This window comes from Prinia subflava, chromosome 2 (assembly GCF_021018805.1).
Source record: "Prinia subflava isolate CZ2003 ecotype Zambia chromosome 2, Cam_Psub_1.2, whole genome shotgun sequence".
NCBI classification, from domain to species: Eukaryota; Metazoa; Chordata; class Aves; order Passeriformes; family Cisticolidae; genus Prinia; species Prinia subflava.
Genome location: NC_086248.1, coordinates 29349691 through 29366707, shown reverse-complemented (window position 1 = coordinate 29366707; position 17017 = coordinate 29349691). Strand labels below are relative to the sequence as shown.

The following is a 17017-nucleotide window of genomic DNA, read 5'->3' as shown; positions in this document are numbered from 1 at the left end:
CAGAAACAATAAGCTTCACAACAAATCCAGGTGAGACTTCTTCTGTACATTATATTTTTCAGCAACTAGAAATATTTTATTAGCAATAGAGACACTGAAATATTAGAAATCTATACAACGTCCTTTTCTCTCCCAGTCTCCAAAACGTGTAGGTTCAGGGCCTCTTGGTCCACCCCTCTCTTTTGTAGTAGGATTGATTCCATCAGGGAATTCTAAAATAACAGGGAAAATTCATTAAAATTTCTATAATACTGACAAATATAAAGATGCTAACATTTATGATGTTCTCCTTTTAGTTTCATTTTCAAAGACAAAATCAATTATTTTTTGTTTTGAAAAGCAACCTTGAGTTAAACATTTCCTAGAGTCCTACAAAATTAACTTCAGGTTTTTTGACTGCAATTAGCATCCAGTCATCTGGATGTTTATAGTAATCTACTGATACACTAAAAAGCTTGTCCTCAAGACCTCAAAATAGACAAACATGGGTTATTGCTACTGATGAACTGTTGCAGAACATCACACTGTGGTGAGTTATACAAGGCATGACTAAGGGTTTTAGTTAAGTAAAGATGGCTAATTAAAAAGAAGAAAGAAAGATATTCTGTTTTTCTCCCATGTGACAAAAAACTTATGTTCATATTTAATTCAGCAGTGATGTATCTGTGCCTCAATCTTGTCATGCAACTCCACTGAGGTCACCAGAACACAACAACCACACCAGTTTGTTAGGTCTGCCCAGGCTCACCAAGCTGCTCAGTAAACTCAGTGTTGTTTCTTTTCAAAACATTGCCTGCAAGACTAAGAAATGCTGGCCACAAAGTGCAGCATAAATGAGAAACATTTTGTGGACTAAGAAATAAAACAGGCCTTTTGAATAATGCCAAGTAGCTGGTGCCCTGGTGAGTTTACTGGCACCATTTACAGCTGTACTGTTACAGACCAATACCACCTACATTGCCCTGAATTGTGCAATATTCTGTGGTGGTGGAAGGCACCTTTGGCAAGCACTCGGCTCAAGCCCTGCTAAAGGCAGGGCTGGTACTAAGTCAGGACACCCAGGCACACGTGCTTATCTTCAAGGGCAGAGGAAGCCCAGGTTTTCTGTGACTTGCTACAGTGTTTGACTATGGCTGCTCTGAAGACTCTTCTCCCCTGGTGCACAGTTTGCTGCAACTTCTGCCCACTACCCTGCCTCTCTGGTTTTATTTTTTTTTCAGAGTCAATAAGCTTAGAAAGTTATTCTAAAGAGTGCTGAATGCCTGTCACCTTCTTGAACTGACATCAGCACAGCATCTCGCAGTCTTGCCTTTAAACACAGCTTTCAATTTTGTAAAACATTACTTACTTTCCAGGGGTTCCTTCTCCATACTGGACTCTTCTGGTTCATCAAACCGCCCCACTGGTAACTTTGGTTTCTTTAGAGGCTGCTTAGCAGGTTCAGATCTTCCTCCTGGCTTAGAGCTGGAGCTGCTCCGCAAGTGGCACAGAAGTGACGACTCTATCAAGCAAAGGGACACGTGTAGCATAAATGTGGGAGTTTGACACTGAGCAACGCTGTGACTCTCCAGAGCACCTCTGAAAAATCTTACTTCAAGGATGAGAGAGAGGAAGGCAGGAAAACCAACTCAAAAAGTTTTTAACATTCAACTCACGAACACCTAAGAAATCAGCACAGATAATTATTTTTGGCCCTAGAAACATATGTAGGCAAAATTGTGTTAGTTGTATAACTCAGTTCACATAAACAGTGTGTGTTAAACTGCTTTAACTTATCTTTGCTGTTACTTTCTTTTATTTTAGACTCTTAAACAGTAATTATGCTAGCATAGACCAGTACAGTCTGTTTTCCAGGAGAAATCCTAACCTCCCCCAAGAAACCTGCTGATTTCCATGTCTTGGCTCATTTCCAGCAGCTTTTTAGTCAGAAAAAGCTTCTGCTTTCCCAAAGGAAAGTTTTAAAAAATAAAACGTTCCCTTAGTAACAGGTTTCCTAGAATGTCGGCAGAGGATAGCTGGGTTTCCCTTAGGATGGTAAAATAATTCAGCTGATAGTCAAAAGCAAAACTTTGAGCATTTTTAAGTTCAATTATGTAACTGCATGCAAATGCTTTCATTAAAAGCATTAATTTTTTTCCTTTAAAGTTCTACTAATAATTTGATTAAAAAAGCCAAATGTGCACAGTGAGCATTAACTATCCACTAAAAATATTTTGTCTGGGGACAGGTGCCTAAAGAACTTCTGACATTTCTTAAGAAGCAAGATTCAAACAGAAATCCCCCCTGTACCAGCTGGGTGCAAAGTACCTGAAAGAACCATTATTCTACTTTCCTGAGGAGACTGAATCAGGAAGCCTTCTAAACCACTGTCAATCTGACTCACCTTAATATACACCAACTAAGAACTCACTTGTATTCCCAGAATCAGCATATTCATTCATTTTAAAATACCACATCTTTCATACCAAAGCCTACAGCTACATAAACTATATTATGTCTGCCAACTGCTGCCAATGCCCCAAAGGAGTAATTTTTTTTTTGCTTTAAGTTTGACATAACAAACTATCAAAAGTAAAGGATCTAACCTGTTGCAAACATTGGGTCTTTCTAATCCTGCCAAGCTTCTTGCCATTCTTCAGTAAACTAGAAGCAAAGCTAGCTAGAAAATTATAGCTGGCATTCTAGTCCAAATTCAAATAAAAATCAGCTTAAGGTACTGGTATGAAATTGATTATCTCTGTCACCAGAGAAGAGGCAAAGTCCATTTTCCTTGATTTACTTGATATTCTTGACCAAAATATACTCTTCTTGACAGAGAAGTGACCAAAAGTTCAACATTAAACATCTCTGAAAAAGATGAGATGAACTACAAACAATAGTAAATCCCATCCTACAAACTGATCTTTGATTCCCTCTTCTTTTACACGGTGTCACAAAGCCCTCCCATTTATTCATTATATAACTGAACCTGAAGTTGAAAATACCAATAAAGTTGCTGTGCTGCAATATTCCATCTTTTGAAGTGGTCCACAGCCTGTGATTTATCCTAACAAAGCCATCCATGCAGTGGGAGCTGGGCACACATTGGTATGCTCAGAGGATTAGAGCATCATCCACATCTCGCCATGAACCTGACAGCCAAATAGAGCACAAACATCTGACAGCAAATTTTTAACAGCTCTTCCATTAACATACAGCATACTGGTTTGTTTTAGGAGTATTGTATCAATAGCATCTCAGAACTTCAGCTTTTGACGGAGAGCCAACAAAGAGCCCAAGCTGAGGCCTGTGGGCTAAGCTCTGTTATCCAGTCTGCCTTACTTCTCTATAAACAAATCACCCGAATTTCCTCAGGTGAAGGGCACGGACCCGTAACTTCCAGGTCCACAGCACGTTTCCTCCAGCTATTCTCCAAACGAGAAACTGCTGTTTAACATTTTATTGCCGCTAAGAAGTATGAAGCAACGACAGGGCAAGAAAACCTCCGTAACAACAGCTTTGCCCGACAGCAGTATGTTTGCAATAGAGGGCAGAATATTAACACAGAGTGGGGGGAGGAGGGAGGGAAGGGGCTAGGGCAGGGAAGCGGTACGGGCGTGGAAGGCGCGGGGACAGCCGTGAAAGCCCCGGCCCGCGGGCTGAGGCGGCGGGCGCGCCGCACTCCCCACCCGCCGCCATCTTGGGCGCTCTCCAGCCCACCCAGCGCCGGCAGCCCGGGCGGCGCCCGCCCCGTCCCCTGGCTCGTCAGTTCCTGCGGCAGGAAGGGCAGCGGAGCCGGGGAGCCCCTCCGCGGCACAGCCCCGGCCCTCCCGCCCTCCGCCCGCCTCTTACTCGCTGCCCCGGGCACGCCGCGCAGCAGCCGCAGAGCCATAGCCGGGACGGAGCCGTGCGGGGCGGGCAGCGGCCCCGCGCAGGCGCCCAAGGCGGCGGCGGCTCCAGGCGGGCCGGGGCGGCGAACGCGGCCCCGCTCGGGGTTGCTTCAGCGGCCTCACCATCCTCCCGTGCCCCCGCACTGCTCCCGGCCCCGGTAAACAGAGGCGAACGGCGCCTAGGCAGCCACGGTTCCGATGGAGACAGCTACGGGCTCATAGAGGTGCTCGAGAAATACGCTGTAACTCTTCTCTCCACCCCTGGGCAAACCTGGAGCAAAGACATCTTCTTCGATGCAGTGAAGAGTTTAGCGTTGCAAGTACCCGTTTCTCCCTCAGTGTGTACTGCAGTCCAGCTAGAGTTGCGTTTTCTGGTTGTTGTTTGTTTGAATTATAAAAAAAAATGTACATTGTTCAAATAATACACAAAGGCTGCTTAGGACACGAAGGAACTTTGGCTAGCACCATAGTGATGTCCAGTTTGTGCTTTCAGACGGCATCTTTCTGGTTTCCGAGTTTGACCAGTGAAGTTGCTTTGAACGCTCAGTATAACCCTAACCCTGGGATAAGTAATGCCTGCGTTCATGCAGTGGCACTCCAGGTAATTAACTACAGGTAATGTTTTGAATATGGCAACTTTGGCTTTTTGTCACTCTTGAAACTTCTCCAGCTAACCTTGTACATAGATAAAACGGAATTCACTCTGTCCACAGACACTGCAGAAGATAACGTGGAGATTTGAATCTAAAATAGCATTTTTTGTTCACATACGAAAGCTTTAAGAAAGTAAATCTTGGTAAATTGAAGAGCAGCAGCACTCCCTGGTGCTTACTGAGCTACATCTGGCAATGCCTACACACTGAAAGTAATTAAATTTAACTGACTGCCTTATGAGTGACATTTTCTCAATCAGCCTTTTATGACACGGTTAATTAGACATTAGAGACTGAAAATAATGGAAACCCCTTCCTGTATTCTAACAGCAGGATGCTGAGCCCCTAGGTCAGACAAAATAAAAGACGAACGCAGAAAAAAATGCTCTGCCCAAAAGCAGCAGGAAAAAGCCTAAACAGATCTCGAAGTTCAAGAACTTATTATTTGTGTTCAGTACAATAAAAACATTAAATCCTTCCCTTAAAAAAACTTACCAAGCTGCCTGCAGACACCAAGCAATAGTAAGCTCTGCTCTTAAACTGCTTAACAAAATCCATGAAAAATCATACATGTATTGCATACATCATAGGTACAAGCACACATGTCCAATTTCAAATGGTAAGAATGAAATAGCAGTGAAAGATTAATGAGCTACTGCTTATCCACCTAAAAATTAACTGTCTTCAAAATGTATTTCTTGTCTTTATTTACTGTATTGCTGTAAAAATTCAGTTGTAACTCCTGAATTATTCATTTCTAGATCTTTTGCCTAAGGAGGTAATAAATCTTACCATTGATAAAAACAAATGTAGCATACACCACAGGAATTTTGTACTTTGTGATTAAATGGAATGTCTGCTTTTCTTGTTTTCCTTCCTCTGTTTACTGATCATTTATCTCTTGCACTGCAGCTTGCTTTGCGAGATGACACAAACAATATTCTATTTACTTTTGCTGTTCTAAAATGTGAGGAATAAAAGATTTACAGCTAGCACAAAGCTTGCAGCAGGTCAGTTCAGATGGGCCAGATGGGTCTTGGGGACTACCTGGAAAGCACCAGCAGCACTGCCCTGGACAGCGAGTGTACTCATACTGCCTTTGTGCCCTCTGTGCCTCTGAGACCATGTCAAGCACCGCAGTTATCTGAGCACCACACCCGGTCAGGGCTGGGCAAATAAAACCGCCTTGGAAACAAGGTTGTTTCATGGTTACTGAGTAAGTTTCCACCAATGTCAAATCTCTTGGCTCTGCTGCAAAACCTGGTCATTTCAAGTATAACAACTCTTTTTCCAAAGTAGTAGCAATGCCTGGATTTACAGGAACAGGAAGTTTAGTTTGTATCGAGGATCCAAACACAACCCAAGGAATTAATTTATATACACAACATGGAAACCCAAGGAATTAATTTATATACACAAAATGGAAACGGAGGTTCAGACACTATGTCATTTTATGCAGTGATCTCCTAATAATATCACTGAGAGCTTTTTAAAATAACAGTCCCAGCCTACTGCCTTCAGGGAACAAGACACTGACAGTTAAAGGAATGTTAAGACCTCAGTTCTTACCTCTCTTTCCATAAGCAGCATAATTCTCTTTCAAGCAGCTGCAGGATACCAGCACGAAGGAGAGGTCACTATCCCTAAAGGAAGATGAAGTCCTCTTTCAAAGAGAAGAGTGGTGAGATGGTGAGTAGCAGCCTTATAGCTGCTACTGCAGCAGGTGACACTGACATATATATACTCCAGTCTGTATTTAGGTCTAGGAAAGAGAAGGCAGAAAACTGCAGGAGTAGGGGGAACATGCCATGCAGCACATGCACAGTAGTCCAAAATATCCCTGCCTGCAGGTGTTGTTCAGAGAGCAACTGCAAGTGACCATACAGTCTGTAACATCAACTTCCTATGCTTCAAGGACATGTTGGGGTGATCATGCCTCTCACTACTGTCAGACATGCCTTTGGGACTTTGGGATGGCAAACAGCCCTTAGAAAAGCTACAGAACTGAGAGGGCTACCAGACCACATATGGAGTAGGCAATAAAAAATAAGGAAGAGAGAATGAATTTAATGTTCTCGTAATTCGCCCTATTCCTTGATATACTTACACGCAAATATCACATGATTTCCTGCACCATCCATTTTCCTCAAAGAACAAACCTAATTCAAGCTGCCTTAAATGGGATCTAATGTTACACACCCCCCCCAAAAAAAGAAAAAGAAAAAAAAGTGGCTATTTCTGTTATGATACTTCTGCTTTTTTGATCACAAAAGCATGCTTTACACATTCAGATTTCTAGAGACAGAAAGCAAGACAGACATTTTTCAATAATGACAGAACCATCTAAATATTTGTTTACTAAGAACAGTATAAAGTCTTCATTGTGAATCAAGGAATATTTTGTAACTTTAGCTCCCTTAAACAGCAATTCAAAGTCTAGCCAGTAGCCAAATCCAGTAATACTGTTAAATAAAAGACAGTTGAGATAGCAGAACATAATTTAAACATTTAGACCTTAATAGCAACATCATAATACAAAATTAAGAATAAAAATTGGCATTGTTATAGTGAGAATGTATTAAAGATACCTTTATGCCATAAGGACTTGCCTAACACAGCTCTAATAAAATACTCAGCAGAGTATACATTGCTGAACTGTAGATGCTGAGATGCTCATTTGAGCTTCTTGTAAGTTACAGGGAACCCTCCCCCCCATATATTATATAGACTATTATACAACATTCCATATCAAATGCAAAATCACTTCATTATATACTCTTATTGCTATATTAATTTCAAAAGTACAAATTTATTAATTATATACAAAAAGTCTCCCCAGAATTTTGGTAATTAGCGGAACATTTCAGTTTCTTTAATTGCTTTCATTAGAGTAATTTGTTCATTTTATTAACAGCAGATGCAATAACACAACGCTAAAAATAAACATGCATTATACAACAAATTTATATTTTTCAAAAAATGTTCATTACAATTAGCGTACAATTAGTGAATGCACATGTAACTCTTTTCCCCCACCTTTAGTGAATTATTGTTTGAAACAGAGAAAAGGGAAGGAAGAAGAAACCAAACAATGCTATTCAGCACCAGTAGAAAGTCAGACCTTTAACATTCCTATATACCAAAAACATTTTATCTGTGTCACTAAACAGGTAAAGTTTACAATATTGTCTCATTTGAAGATGTATTGATTTATATTTACAATACTTTATAGTCAATAAAACATTTTAACAATATTTAAAAATTGCTTAAATTCATAAAAGTATTGCAGAAATTTATAACATTTACTTATTTTAAGTATATACAGGGAAGTCCACATAAAATTGTCCATGTTCATCTGAAGAACTGAGAGAGTAAAGAACCATCTTAATAGCTTGCAAAACCCCAATTATTTGAAGGCAGCTATCACTGAACATTCAAAAATCCTTAGTTGCCATTTGCTTCTGAAAACAAAAGTTCCAGTAATAAAATTTGAATATGTAAACTAGCATGTTTTTGAGATCAGTAGAAAATATATTCCCACAGGCACAACATATTTAACAATGACAGTAATGATTTTGTAGAAAACTGTTAAGCTGTAGCAGATATAGTAATTTTCAAATATCCAGTATTTTAGCAGCTCATTGTGTTTCCAGTTAAACTTCCTACAGTGCTAAAATACGACAAGTGAACACGTAAGACATTGTCAGAATTTTAAAATCCAATTTATTTTTGGCATCTAAAGCCTCTTGTAAAATGTAGCCAAGTAACATCCATTTCTGTTGTCTGAAAGCCAATAACCAACCAAACAAAACCACACACTGTGCTTTAATCTCCAAATAATTAGGTACCCAAAATTAAGAAAAAGTAATAGAAAAGTAAAAAGAACAAAATAAAAAAATATTGCACAGTCACATTACCTAGAAAGTAAAGTTGATGTTAAAAAGCCCTAAGTGTGGATGATATAAATTATCTTCCATATAAAAAGTATAAATATCTCTTAAAATACAGCTGCAGCTATACTTTAACACCACACATTATCTGAATTCATCTGTTAATGAGGTAATAACCAAGTCTCTTACAATGCTTTTCTCTACTGAAAATATTTTAGGGCAGCAACAAGAAAGAATTTTTCTAAAAATATTTCTGAATCAAGAACAGCAATGTGTGCAGCTCTCCCTATGAGAGAATCTGCTGTATTGGGTAATGCATTAATTACATTATAACGAACCAAATTGCATTCCTTATTTTGAAGAACTGGCAGAAGCAGGTTCTGGATCATTTCAGCATAAATTGGTCCTGTAGAGGAAAAGAAAAGTTATACTGTGTGAATTGCCAGAAAGAAACACAATTCTTTGACCTTGAACTCAAAATGAACACTTTCCAGAGTAAGAGAAGTAATGAAATGTGTTATGCTGTGGTTCTGTTAAGATAGAATATACTGAAACTTTAATTTTGTCTAGAAATGTTGGAAAAATAATTTGCAGCTATGTGTTTTAGTATTTGTACGTTTATAGTGAGAATGTACTTATCAGTAATAATTTATTACATTATGTAAAAGTTATTTGCCAATATACAGTGCTAGAATGCAATTGTGCTAGGATATCTCAACAGTAAGTACAACAACTGACCCTAACTGATTATGGAAATATTACCTTTTCTTTCAGTGCTATTATTAAGCCGCAGCTAAATACAGCCCAGGGCTTGATGCTACCATTTGATACCCTCAAAACTCAAAACGATTTGTCCTCCCTGTTCATGGAATAGTGCATCAAGGGCTGTGTCTATCTCACCTAACTTTCAGTGAGGTCAGTAAGCTAGAAACCTGTTCAGTGTCATCTCCATCAGCATGTAACAGAACAGGACAGATACAGAAAGCAAGTCAGACTGTATGTGTTGTGAATTTTCTCTCTCTGCTACTGCAAAGTAAGCCCAGAGTTTCTAAACACATAATAGAGGTGCCTCAGTTAAGCAGCCAAAATTAAATGTGAGGAGATTGATATGTGTGAGGTTTTAACCTGAGTGGTTTGTTTATTCTGCAGGATATTTATTACCTGATTGTTTATCCTTTAAAGCTGTTTTACACATCTCAATGCGAGCAGAGTGATAAGGAACATAACGATCCTGCAGAGATCCTACTAACACAATATTTTTGAAGTAATGAAGACCTGCAAGAAAAAAGGTATCACTTATAGCAAATCCTCTGATCTATTACTACAGAATAATGAAACATTTTACAACTGATATTTGGCACTAATTTGTAACAGGATCTTACATGAAAAGGAAGAAAAAACCATTACAATAGAAAGAGCTACAAAATAATGAGATGTTTGGTACCAGCCTTCCCTCTGTACAATTTTAATACACTGGGCCATGGCTCAGTTGTAGAGTTTCCCATTAAACTGAGTATGGTTCAAACCTTCCTCTTGTCTCTTCAGAATACAGTGGTTGGTTTCTGGGTCTACGGAAGAGAGTAAAGCCTCCACATCACCTAAAGAAACCTAAAGATGGATGGTGCCTCGTCTTCACTGATGTTTCAGACAACAGCTGCATTAGAATTCATGCCTAGCACTGACACATACATGATACAGCCCACCTAGTGCAGGTGCCTTTGTAAGGAACTGCCTCACTGCAAGGTTTCGCCAGCTCTAGCACAGATGCAGTATCCAACCAGCACAACCCTGAAGTATAATTAAACCTTTATAACTAAACCCAGACTTCCTACTTCTTGTACAAGCATGCTAATAGTAAGTGATGCAAAGGTAGGAACCCCTACCCTCATCAGTAATGACAGAGTTACAGCCCTTAAAGCCATTTAAATGTTACATTTTCTCTAGAAAGCTGCAGCAGATTTCTGGTGCTGCCCACCTACTTAGGCCAAACACAATGAAGCACTTTAAGAAAATAGTTTGCCTTAGAACAGCCCCTTTTGAATATTGTATTTTAGACATAAGTATCAGCAAACTTTCATTAGGAAAAAGTGTTTGATTGAAATCTTCAGCAGGAGCACAGAAAGTATATAGGGTATTTCATAAGATAAGTGAGTTTTACTGTTTACCTATTCTTTATTTTGGGGTTAAGCAACAGGATGATGTGTTTAACATCTATGTTATTCCACAAATTTGAAATTTAGAGTCACAAACCACCATACAACAATGTAGCTGAGACCTTGACCCTCAAAACACCACCTGCTGGATCCAAAGCAAGTTTTAGTTTTTGCTGCTTTAGGGATTTTCCCAGATGCAAAGCCAATGTCCAAAGAAGACATCAGATTAAGCAGTAAAGATGTTTCTTCATCTTAGATCCCTATTCTCCTATATAATTACAAAAATCAGCAGAAGTTGCAAAATCAGGACTGTATTTCTCAACAGTGTTGTCAATCTCTTGCATGTACCCTGGGGTTAAGTGACTTCTGGAAAGACTTATGTTTAGAATCCCTGTTGAAACCAGTACACCATTTCCCTGTATTGAAAAGAAGAATTGTGCAGGTTGGGGAATCCCAAATGCCTCTCACCTTGTGTCTGAGAGTCAAGCACAGCCAATGCTCTATGCCCACTGAGTGAAGAAAGAGGTGGCAGGACAGAAGGAGGCCTTGTACAGATATCAAGAGTTAAATGCACCAACACCTATATTGTACATTCAGTATATGAACTCACCCCTCAAAGGAAAACTTTCTTCCTTCTCTATGAGGGAAGCATAAAACTTACTTTCTTTTCTCCTTATCTAAAATTATTAATTTTTCACATCTCTTTCTCCTGTCTCCCCCAGCCTTTCCTTCTCCCTTACACCGACCTCACTGAAGGACCTGGAAACAAGATGGTGTATGAGGCTGTGGCCCAAAACACAGCTCCTCCCATCTCTTTGGTAAGAAAGAAAAAAAAACAGAAACTGAGCCTGAAGACTTTTATATTCCTTCTACCATTTATGGGGAACAAAGTCTGAAATGCACATTTATGACTCTTCAGATCATACTATCCAGGTCTTTCAAAAATCCTGTCATATAAAAAAGATCTGTCATCAGATAATGTGTCACATTTTTACAATAGACAATAGTACTCAAATGACAGTGTGTCTAGTCATGTTGAGATATATCTACATAAACCCCATGGAATATGAATTTTTTAAAGCCAACATTATTTAATCTGATTATCTTTTAACAGTGTCCCACAGTCTTACTCAGCATCCAGTGTCGAACTTCTCGCATAACTTCTGTTTATATTCAAACATTTCTTTTCAAAAGACAGCAGAACTAGATTGAGTTCACCTTTAAATACCAGTTCAGCTTTTAATATTACCTTATCATCAACAAAATCACTTTGTGGTAGGAGATTCTGAAGAGAAGGGTAAAAAAACCCCAAGATTTTCTAAAATCAAATTTTGATCAATATTCCTGTCTTACTGATGACTTTTCTTCTTGCTCCTTCCTTATTATTTTCTGCCTCTTCCAAGTCCTGTAAATTTTATAATCAAGCACCTCAAGAATTATATGTCAGTCTTTACCTGCCTGTATCTTTGTACTTCATTGCTCTTAAAAAAATTCCAGCTGTGACAACCTAGAAATATTTTGATGTAGGAGTGTGCCCAGATTTTTCACAAAACAGCACAAGCATCTCTGGCTCCACAACTGCTTGACTGACACACGTTCAGAAACACCTGTCAGGTAAATCCTCAATAATTTTATAATGCTTAATTATAAAGCATTACCTGCTGGCACATTACCCACTGGCAAACACATTTTTGGCCAACAGCTGAAATAAGGATATTAAGCCCAGAGAAAACTGTATGAAGGATATAGTATGAATAATCTAATCCGGGATTTAGCTATTATGCTAAGTACAACTTCTTCCGTTATGAAAATGAGTTTTTATTTTCCCTAACCATCTTCCATAAGGTAATAAAAGACTAGTTAGCAAAAACTTTGAAGTAGAATTTTAGACTTATAGTATAGATAAGAAAGGCAGATACAGAAACAGGTAATCCTAAATGTGTATGAATGTACTTAACTTGCCACACTGTGGCTCATAGATAGACATTAAAAAAATCCCCTATTTATGTATTGGTATAGTGGCTGCACTCAAGTTCTGCTCATTAGTTAGGAAGGAAAGTCTCAAAGTAATATCCTACCTCTACAACAAAAATGGTTTACTGTTTACTTTACTTGAAGAATACAGGAGTAAAGTAACTCTTAAGTATTAAAACTGAAACAGGAGCTTTTTGAAAATAAGTTATGTTTTTTTAGGTTTCCTATTCACATTTATACACAGTTGCCTTTAAGAGATAGGAAACAATAACAAAGCTTACCTGCTTTTTTACTAAGTTTATATAAGAATGTCTGTCGTGGATCTGAATGGTCTCGACATGTCAATTGCAATAAAGAACCAGATTTCTTCCATTTCTGCATAAACCACAGTCCTGCATTGTTAGGTACAATGTGAGTATAGATCCACAATAAAATATGAAAACTAATTAACCATAATATGTAAATTTCATAACAGTCTCTCAGATGTTAATTTGACTTTTCATGTAAGCATTGTCAAGCTCAGAAACAGTTTAAATTTTCATTTTCTTTCCTGTCTATCTATACAATGAAGAATGAAGGCCTTTATTTCCACTAATGTACATGCCTGCCCACAAAAAGTGACTTCCAGAAAGTGTAAATACAGTCATGTTAGCCAAACTATACTCATTCTATTTCAATAAGTTATATAATATTAGAACATTTTGATGTTAAAAAACAACAGGCATTACTTCTCCAATTTCTGTATGGAACTCATTAAATGTAACTTGAAAAAAGGAAGCAGAATTTTCTCACGGGAATACCATAGTAGAATGTTTTCTTATGGTGCTAGATTCTCTTTATTAGTCAATAATAATAATAATAGGTGGCTAACTGGCTTTTCAGAAAATTGTGCTTCCCTCGCCATGCACATCTGCAGAAACACACAAGTTGTAAGGCATTTTTGAGACATAAAAGACACCAATAGTTCATAATTATTTTAATGTATCTTATCCAACTGTTTGGCAGATTAGGTATATTCAAATTCAGTTTATAATAAATTCACCTCAACAGATTAAAACTGGGGTTTATTTATGCTGTAACAGAAAATCTGAACCAAACATACTGGAAAATACTTATGCCAATCACCTCTTGCACATCCTTTTATTGATACTTTATGTTTATAACCCTTCTTTCTGCTTATGATAGTGAAATATGCAGTTTCTCAAAATCACAGTAATGCAGAAATGTGCACCCCACATGAAACTGCTGAGTGCATTTCAAAGACAAGATTTCCCCTAAACAAATACTACTGAAAATAATCCTTCACCTGTATTAACAAGAGCACTGCTGTTGTAGAGGGTACCAAGATGTGGTCCAGACAGGGACAGGAAGGTATGAAGTTTGTTGAGGTAATACTTAAATCGATGTCTTGTGAGCACTGAACGGATTATTAAATTACCCAGTGAGTGTCCAATAAAGCTGTTTAAAAAGAAAAAACAATATAACATGGAATTTCATCGCAGGATTTTTTTTTCTTTTAACAGAGAAAAAGAAAGCTGGTGTCATGAAATGCTAAAAGAGCACAGGAAAATATTAATGAAAACTTTTCATTCAGACCTGTATTTTAGGCCATACAGGAGGCATAGCTTGTCCATATCTCTCAAGCTGCATAAACTCATTACAAACATGTTTTATCTCCTCCAGAAATATTTTATACACCATTTTTGAAAAGCTAACAAAACCAAACTATCCTTCCACCAGCATCTACCACCCAAACCCAAGATTATTTCTGGGTTCATTTATCTTAGCACCAACTATTAAGAAAATATTTTATGAGCCACGCATGACTAAAAACATCATTACTTTGGCATGTAATGGCACTCAATATGACAAATGTATGAGCATTCCTGAAACAATCTAGTGGAGGCAGATTCCAAAGGTAGTCCTAATAGGGAGGAACACCATTACTTAACTGAACCTGATTATTTAAAAATAGAAGCAACATCTCATATCTACTTAGCAGATTGACCAGGAAGTGATTATCAGCTTGAGCAAGCAATTGAAGAATATGTCTCTGTCAGGACAATAGCACTTCTAGGTGTTTCTCTTGTTAATCACTTTAAGGGAAAGACAGATGGGACTCTTAACTTCTTGTATTTAAGGATAAATATTACTTAATATGAGGTGCTTACTGTCATATATGCAGGTCTATATAAAGCATTTCTTTAAAACAGACACTATGAAATGAAGCAGTTCTAGTTATTATGCTTACAGATCTCTGCTGAGGTAAGGACCACACCAGACTAGGCACTAACTCAAACAGTAAACAGTAGGGACCAGACTCACAGAGTCAGAAGGAAAAAGTGCCTTCCTGCATTACAGAAGCAACCCCAGGATATGGTGAAAACAGAAAACCATCCAAAATTATGTACAGTAGAACTATCATTGCTGGATCACATGTGTGCTACAGTATTGTACCTCTAGGATCATCCTTCCTGCTTGCTCTGTATCACTACATTCCCCAACAAAAGTAGCTAAAACAAAGCTTCCTGTAAAATTTGTGTAAAATACAGTACTAAAAGATTACTTGACTGTTTAAATGCTTCCCAAGCAAGAATCGCTGCCTTTAAAATAGCAATTTAGAAGTAAATTTAAAAATTCAAACAATTGGCTGTAGAATGGCAGAACCACCCTGAACTCCTAAACTCCAAAATAATTATGCATTTCTATGACAGAAAAAGGTTTTTAATTCATTATTAATACATGGTTTAAGCATGTATGTATATTCTTCTCAGTTGATTTTACTACTAGATTTCCAATATTATTTGTACGAGAAATTCTTTGCTTGAGCTTGCTGTATTTGACTAACTAATTTTGAAAGGAAAGATTATGTATCCTGCATGGTGTCAGCACAACAGCAGTGCATTTGCAAAACAAAATACTGAGCTGCTTTCTTGAATACTAAAATTTAAAGCTATTCCCTTGGAGGACATCATAAAATCCACACAAGAACAACAAAACCACAGATTTCTTTAAGAACAAGTAAATGCCCACAGAAACTGAGTTGATCCTGAAGATGATCTGCATGATTTAACTGCTTTTGTGTAAAACAGATTGTTTTCTAAAGAAGATCTGAACATTAGCAGAGATACTCTCTTGACAGTTCTCCTACAGGTCAGAGAATATTTACTAAAAGTCATAAGGGGGTGAGAAACTCTAATATTGTACCATAACAAAGGGCATTTTCTGTGGAAAAAAAAAAAGAAGTCCATCTATCAATTCTATCATCCCTAAGACTAGACTTACCTAACCAAAACTTCAGAAACATGAAAGATCCATTTTAAGGAAAACTGGGAACTCATAATCTGCCATGTGAATGTACCTCAAAGATTAAACACTTATACTTAATTTGAAAAGCCTTAGAATATAATAAAGATTACAGTAATATGTTTTGGACCAATTCAGATGCTTAGGTGAACACATAATAAATCTTAATTTTTTTTTATAGAGAAACGGTTAAAAATTTGCTCAAATCAAAAAGGGGAGGAAAAGGAAGCTCCTTTGAGTAGGGTCTTGAAAGTGTAGGACAGGAATGTGATCCATCATACTCATGCTCTGCAAAAGCCATGAACACTAGGTGGCAATATTACAATCTTCTGAATATATCATTAACACACTGAAGTTAACAGAATTATAGTTTTTATACATGCTTTATGATACAAGTCTACCAATTCAGATCATGCTAGAAAATCCCACACAGCAAAACCTCATTATTCTGTGCCAATAAACAAAAAATCCTGTCCAACTCTAAAAAATCCATGGAAAGAAGAAAAATCAATCGTGATTCATAATCAATGAGGTGCTGAAACAACAAACAGATGTTTTAACATATGCATAGCATTAAAAACTTTTGGTTGTTTTTATGACCCAATGTTACTTAGGGAAGAGGATGATAAGCTGATTAATCTACCTGAAGTCAAAGTCCAATAGAAGTCATCAGAAACTTATGTAAGACCTGATGTGCAAAATGGTTTCTGAAACTATAAGAGCAGGTGGTTTATTCCCCAGCTGCCTGGTTACCTGGGCGGGCTTCCATCCTCCCAGGTACTCAAAACCTGAATGGGTATGACTGAGCAATCTGACATGCTTCAAAGTTGCATTAACTTTGATGGTGGCATTGGTATGACTGTCCAAATGACCTCCAGATGTCCTCTCAACCTAAAGCCTCCTGTGATTCTTTACTAAACAGTTCTTTTAAAAGGCAAATTGCATTTGTTTTGAATCAAGCTTTTGGCTCATGCTTGCTGCATGCTGCTTGTGAGCACAAAGATTTTGTTCAGAGGTGAACAAATGTGTAAGACAGTGAATTGCTGCAATAACTGCTATCAGCTCTACAAGTACCAAAAATGTTTACTGATGCAGACACTGTTCCAGTGGTACAGGGAGTGTCTCTTCCTAGTTCCTAGGAATGCAGCATAGTAAGTAGGATTTCGCCATTA

The 17017-nt window shown here is 37.9% G+C and overlaps 2 protein-coding genes across 4 annotated transcripts in view; both read right to left on the bottom strand.

The window, feature by feature from the left end:
* Nucleotides 1-25: 25 nt before the first annotated feature.
* SDHAF4 (succinate dehydrogenase complex assembly factor 4) lies at nt 26-3969 on the bottom strand. Its single transcript, XM_063389446.1, has 3 exons — nt 3832-3969; nt 1349-1501; nt 26-212 (listed from the first exon to the last, which is right to left on the bottom strand). Exons 1-3 carry the CDS (start codon nt 3869-3871, stop codon nt 103-105), a joined length of 303 nt encoding a protein of 100 aa, XP_063245516.1. The 5' UTR covers nt 3872-3969; the 3' UTR covers nt 26-102.
* A 3499-nt stretch (nt 3970-7468) lies between these two features.
* Nucleotides 7469-17017, bottom strand: part of FAM135A (family with sequence similarity 135 member A) — a 79288-nt gene continuing 69739 nt past the window's right edge. For all 3 annotated transcript variants that reach the window (XM_063389442.1, XM_063389444.1, XM_063389443.1), the window contains 4 exons: nt 13846-13997; nt 12821-12931; nt 9574-9687; nt 7469-8818 (listed from right to left, as the gene is read on the bottom strand). In XM_063389442.1, coding sequence (XP_063245512.1) covers nt 8613-8818; nt 9574-9687; nt 12821-12931; nt 13846-13997 — 583 coding nt within the window. In that variant the 3' untranslated portion in view covers nt 7469-8612. The remainder of the gene's footprint in view (nt 8819-9573; nt 9688-12820; nt 12932-13845; nt 13998-17017) is intronic.